The 6,519-nt window shown below is 28.3% G+C and overlaps 1 protein-coding gene and 1 long non-coding RNA gene across 2 annotated transcripts in view; both read left to right on the top strand.

Moving 5' to 3' along the window:
- The first annotated feature begins 386 nt into the window (after nucleotides 1-386).
- LOC111617981 lies at nucleotides 387-1,533 on the top strand. Its single transcript, XR_002755506.1, has 3 exons — nucleotides 387-525; nucleotides 607-719; nucleotides 875-1,533. It is a non-coding gene; the product is annotated as an uncharacterized LOC111617981 (long non-coding RNA).
- A 426-nt stretch (nucleotides 1,534-1,959) lies between these two features.
- LOC111617967 (5-oxoprolinase-like) overlaps nucleotides 1,960-6,519 on the top strand; it is a 43,243-nt gene continuing 38,683 nt past the window's right edge. Inside the window, exons 1-2 of the mRNA XM_023359375.1 lie at nucleotides 1,960-2,075; nucleotides 2,151-2,293. Of these exons, the coding sequence (XP_023215143.1) occupies nucleotides 1,994-2,075; nucleotides 2,151-2,293 (225 nt within the window). The 5' untranslated portion in view covers nucleotides 1,960-1,993. The remainder of the gene's footprint in view (nucleotides 2,076-2,150; nucleotides 2,294-6,519) is intronic.

Below are 6,519 nucleotides of genomic sequence, written 5' to 3'. Positions count from 1 at the left end.
CTTTACACTGTGCTCAGGTAAAGCTATAGCCAGCTAAGTGCCATAGTGGGAGTTACAGACTGTGGGTGCTAAATTGTCCTCAGCTAGGGCCATGAGTAATCAGTATGGTTATATCTAAATCAATAATTCTGAACTCTTGATAGATTAGAGTTGCTGTACAATATCCACTTGAGAACCCATATGTGACTCCAATATATCATGTGCGTAGAAACTTACTAAAATTTTATGATTTTTTTTAGGTCCAGTTTTTCTTGGAAGATTATGAATTCAAAACAACATATAANACAGAATTTTCTATCTGGAAGTGTAACTTTTTTCAATGAGTATAATTATTAAAAATTTGATTGAAATAATTACTTTTCATATTTCTATATTTTTTCTTACAGTTACAAGAGAGAATTTGGTTTTATCATCCCTGATCGTCCAATTATTGTCGATGATATAAGAGTTCGTGGCATCGGTCAAACACACATTGATATAGCTAAAAGTATCCCACAGAGTACAGAACAAGCTAAGATAGAAATGGTAAATGATGATTAAAAATTAAAAATTTAATATTTTTTTAATATTATACTTACTAGATATTTTTATATTTTTAAAATGTAGATAACAAAATGCTATTTTGAAGATGGATATCATGATACTCCAGTTTATCTCCTCCAGAATCTTTTTTATGGTCATTGCATTAAAGGTCCATGTATTATCATAGAAGCAAATTGGTAAATATAAGTATCATTAATTATAAAAACAGCATGAATAGTAAAAATTATTTATTTTTATTGTTTATTTCTGTAGATGTTTTTTAATTGACTAGTAAAGTTTGTAGTAGTATTTAACCCTATGCATGTCCCTATTTTTCTTTTGTTTATATTAGCACTATTTTAGTAGAACCAGACTGTGAAGCATATATTACTGAAAAGGGAGATGTAAAAATTAAGGTTAGTATTTATTGTGCACCATTTGTATTGAGTATATTATAATTTATATTTTTTTGCATGTTATCTTTAATTTGCAGAAATTACTATTCAATGATTAAATATTCTGTTTAATAAAATATTTGAAAAATATGAAATAAAGATGTCCTTATATTCTCTTTTGTTTCTTATGAGTGTGTTCGGAATCAAATGTATATAGATTTCACTGAATTTCAGCCATCTGCATGAGAGAAGGAATGACATGATTAGTACCATACAACAATTACTTCACATACTCATTGGAAAGAGAATGAGATTTCTAGAACTAAATAAAAATAGGGATTAAAAAAAATTCTTTTGAGATATTGTTTTGCATGACAGTCTGATATTTTACCTCCTAAACCAATCAGCTATAGTAAAAAATTTTTACCTTGTAGTTTAGTAACTAATAACTTTTTCTGAAAGTTCTTGCAAAAGGAATGCAATATTTTAATTAGAAATTAAGCAAATAAAATATAAATTATGAAAATGACATAGATACATTATATACAAAACATATTCAATATAAAATCAGTAAAGTACTATTAAAAGTTGAGAGGATGAGCAATAGTATAGTAATTTTGACACAAAACTTTCAGGTCAGAAGCAACAGTAACTGTGACTGACAACACTATTGATGTATCAGAAAATAAGGCAATGAACCCAATAAAACTATGGTGACTCTCCAGTAATGCATGCAGTTAAGAGCAGTGTAACATTGTCTAATTTTTGACAAAAACCAATCGACATCTATCGGTACATGTAGGTACAGTAATGTGTTGTTCTTATCAGGAAGTTACCTCAGCGTGATATAATAATAATCAGTTGGTCCCAGTTAATATGTATGTTTTTATCAAGCGTTTTCTCTGCTAATGCTGTTGTATAGTTTTTACAATAAATATAATTTGAATTATTGATACAGTTAATGTATAATTCAATAGAATTGTTTTTAATTTTGAAAAATGATATATAAATATCTAAAAAATATTTGAATAATTTAACAGTTGGATATAAATACAGTTGCAGCAGGAGGTGGTTCAATGTTGTTTTTTAGATCAGGAATGTTTGTTGTCGGACCAGAATCTGCAGGTGCTCATCCTGGACCTGTATGTTATAGAAAAGGTATTTCTTTATGTTATGTTTAAAAACTTTTACTTTATGTCCTAATTTTTAAGTGCTATTTAATGGTTTTAATAGGTGGTCCTCTTACTGTAACTGATGGAAATTTATGTCTAGGAAGACTATTACCAGAATATTTTCCCAAAATTTTTGGTAAAACAGAAGATCAGCCATTAGATAAAGAAAGAACCATAAAAGCTTTTAAGGAATTGACTGATGAGGTATATGAATATATGTTTTGATATACAATATTAAATTTTGTTTCTGTTTGTAATTGGCTTCATGAAATATTTTGATGATATTACAAAATATATTAAGTAATGAATTTTATGCATTTATAAAATTGTTATAGATGATTGGAAATTAATAAATAACATGTTTTTTTTTTTTTACCCTCATGGTTTGTAATCTGTGAGTAAAAACATAAAGATTGTTTACTACTAATCATAATTTATGACTGGTAGTAAACAATTTTTTTGTATCTTTTAAGAATAATGATATAGTTATGCATTAACTCTTAATGTTAAGTCATGTTTTTCATACTTTGATCAAACTGATCAGATATGGTTGTTATTTTGAGTGGTTATACCAGTATATGGGTAATTTCATCATATTTCTGAATTTTAACTTATGTGGTATAGCGTTAAACTTCACAAATTTCTTACAAAAGAAATAGCAGCATGTCAAAGTTTNTTAAAAATGTATATAATAATAAAATTTTTATATTAAAGAAATTTCTTCCTTTTTTTCTTCTTCTAAGCCTTTGTGGATTCAGGAGTTAGCAATTGAACAAGCATTTTCTTCAATAAATTTTTATGTTTATGATTCATTAATTTCTATCATTTAAAACTTTGCAGATTATTAAGTTTTATATATATTGAGTAACTTTATAAATTAATAAGTTTGTTTGATTACAGGAACTTCAACAGATGTCAGTCGATATGATGGACATTATGAACATGTATTTGAATCCACTGTTGCTGGTGTGACGATACAAGCACCACAAGTAAGCCATTATCTATTTGTATAATATGTTAATAAATATAAACATCTTAAACCTGATAGTTTTGTATTAAAGCCAAACAATTGCTAGATTATAGTGGGTTATATTACATATATAGCCTGATATAGTCCAACAATTGTCTGTCTTTAATATACCACATGTTAAAATGAAGTTATGTTTGAATGTTAGAATTTTCTGAATCCTAAATTCATTAAGTTTGTATATTTATTAAACTCACTAGATTGAAATTAATTAGATAATAATTTAATTTAATCTAACATATAAATTATTATTTATTTAAAATAAACAAACGCCTTTCTCTATTTCAGCACAACGTTTAATTATTATATTTTTGAAGGGTGTTAATGTTTTATTTATGCAATCTGACGGTGGCCTTACACCAATGAATAAGTAAGCAGTAGATTTATTATCCATGGTATTTGCATAAAAAATTACAGCTGATTAAAATTGATTATTATTTAATAAGATTTTGTGGATCTCGAGCCATTTTATCAGGCCCAGCAGGTGGGGTTGTAGGCTATGCAAGGACGACTTATGATGAAGAAAAAAAACCAGTGATTGGTTTTGATATGGGAGGTAGATATTTCAATATACAGTATTCTCTTGAATTATTTATATGTATTATCTATAAATTCAGATTTATTTAAATAAGTTATTTTTAAAATTATTATATATTTGCTTTATTGATAATCATGTAAGATTTTGAACATTCTATAATTACAAATAGTCAGTCTTTTGCAAAATATAAACATCACTATAAATATATGATTTTTATATTAAAACCAAATGATTGCCAGATTACATTGGATTATATTAATGCTACTAATTATAATTAAATGTCATGTAATTTGACCTAGAAGTAGGCATTAGGCATTATCTCTTGATAAATTTAGTAATTTTCACTAAATTAATATTTACTAATTAATTTAGAGGGTTAAAGAAAAGAAAAGAATTGGCTCAAAATGGGACTTGATCCTGCAACTCCAGTTTGCCTTGTGGATGCATTGCCAGTCACACTATCTGGACCTCAGTGTGATCTTTGTTTTCAGAACTATTAATTTAGATATAACTGTACTGCTTACTCATTGCACTGACTGGGGATGACAGCTTGTAACTCCCACTACGGTACTCAGCTGGCTACCACTTTACCCTGGCATGGTATATATATAGTTAATATATCTCAATGTAATCTGGAAATTGCTTTACACTGTGCTCAGGTNGGATTTTATAAAATAAAAAGCAGTTGAAACTGCATTTTTATGAATAAAAATTTGACAAACTATTTATCGTTTTATGACGAGTAAAATTTTTTCGTCGCGTTCGCGGCTTTTAAGTAATGCATAGACCTTCGAGGCGCGAGGCCCTTCAGACCGCGAGGCATAGGCTGTGGCCCACGTCGTTCATGCCTTACGCCGCCCTTGGTCATAGAAATGATGTAATTTGAATATATAATATATATAAATACGTATGTCAAGTTATATCTTTATTACTACGTAAAATATATTTAAGAGTTTACGACCACTGTGCTGGGTGATACGTTGTTGAAACAAAAAAAGTTATGCATTCCATCACGTACATAAACAGTGTCGTAATTCACCAAGTGCAAATCAGCAAATTCGTAAAATTTTTGTTTATTTTGAACAATCCGGATAATCGAAAATCCGGATAATGGAGGTCCGGATAATGGAGGTTCTACTGTAATTCATTTTCCTATCAACAAATAAGAATGTTTTAATCCTGTTTGAAATAAATAGAATTAAAACTGAATCTCAAATTATATATTTCTAGTAAACAAAAATAATGCAGTCGGTTTTAAAATCAGTCATCTCAAATAAATGTGTTTTTATGAAATTGTAATAAAATTGAATATTTTGAATTTTTACTTATGAATTTTGTAAACTCAAATATGAGACTATTGATGATTTAAAAGTTTCTTCTAAATCATCTTGTCTACAAAATGAGCTGGATGTGGACAATTCTCCTACTCTTCTCTCTTTTAATTGCTAACTTCTCCCCACTTAGCTATCCTAGGCTACCTCTTACCAAATTGCATAACTTGTATAAGTCTGTTTCAAAAATGTAAAAATATCAATAAAATTTATTCCAACACAAGTAATATAAAATCTTTTTTCTATTTCCATTTATAGTAAACATAAATGGTGCTTTTTAATATTTTATGCATTTTTATATGCACATAATAAATTTGTGTATAAATTGTTTTATTCTATCCATATTATGTTATGTATTGAAACCATTTATGGTGTATTCTATGATTTGCATTTATAGAATGTTTGTAGGATTAAATTTAAAAGTGTAGAATGTAATGATGGCATTTACTATTAGTTCAAATGGCAAAATTTTGCTCATATTAGGCAAAATTTTAAATACTTGTAATTTAGAATTCAGCCCATATGTAATTTGAGAATCTATTGTATAAATGTACTATATCAATAATTTGAAACAGTGAATACATGAAAGGAAGCTGAAAAATTTGTAACTTTTCCTAATAATAGAATAATAGACAAAGTTGATAAAGTGAATCAGTTTTATTCATATAATTAGTTCTCAACTTTCATTTTGATAACCCTCAACTCAAACTTGTTATGACATTCTTTCAGTTTTTTCTCGAAAAGAACTTAGCTTGGTCTGAAAACTAGACCTCTGAGATACCAATTAATTGCTAATCATATTCAAATCTTGTTTCCTTCAGGTATTCAATAAGTATTTCTTCAATCAGAAAAAACAAAAAAAAAAAAAACCTTTTCAGTCAGCATTTAATTTTAAAAAACAAATGTTTTAAGCTAATTTAACTAGCAATCTCCAGGTTTGCTAGTTAAATTACTTAACACCATGACAAGCATAGTTAATTAAACTACACTTCTCATAGTGTAAATGTAGTTCACATGTGAAGATGGCTAGTTAAATTAACTGAAAACATTTGTTTTTTAAAATTAAATGATAGATTAAAAAAGATTTTTTGTTTTTTTTTTTATCATATTGTTCAATTTGGTATTCTTTTTATATTTCTTCAATGTTGGAAAAGCAATAATCCAAGGTTTACGGTCCAGTGAATAGACTGGATGGTCCAACAATATGAACCACAAATCCTTGATTTTTTTTATAGTTTGTTGAGCTATGTGGATAGGCAGTGGCGGCCTTAGGGGGTGGCGAGCAGGGCAATCGACCTGGGCCTCGCTTTTGGAGGGCCCTCGCGCAACAACCAAGTAGAAAAAAGTTGATATTTAAAACTTTTTATTTTATCCTTGGCTATTAGTTATAACAATAAAATAAATTTAATTTATAGTACAGTATATATTAATATTAATAAGTGCCTACTATTTCAATTCACATACTTTGCACAAAGGACAAGGGCCTCGCAAAGATCTGCCGCCCAGAGCCTCGCAATGGATAAGGCCGCCGCTG

Source organism: Centruroides sculpturatus, unplaced genomic scaffold, assembly GCF_000671375.1.
Source record: "Centruroides sculpturatus isolate CEXI.00-Female unplaced genomic scaffold, Cexi_2.0 scaffold103, whole genome shotgun sequence".
Lineage (NCBI taxonomy): Eukaryota > Metazoa > Arthropoda > Arachnida > Scorpiones > Buthidae > Centruroides > Centruroides sculpturatus.
This window is presented reverse-complemented; position numbering and strand designations above follow the sequence as displayed.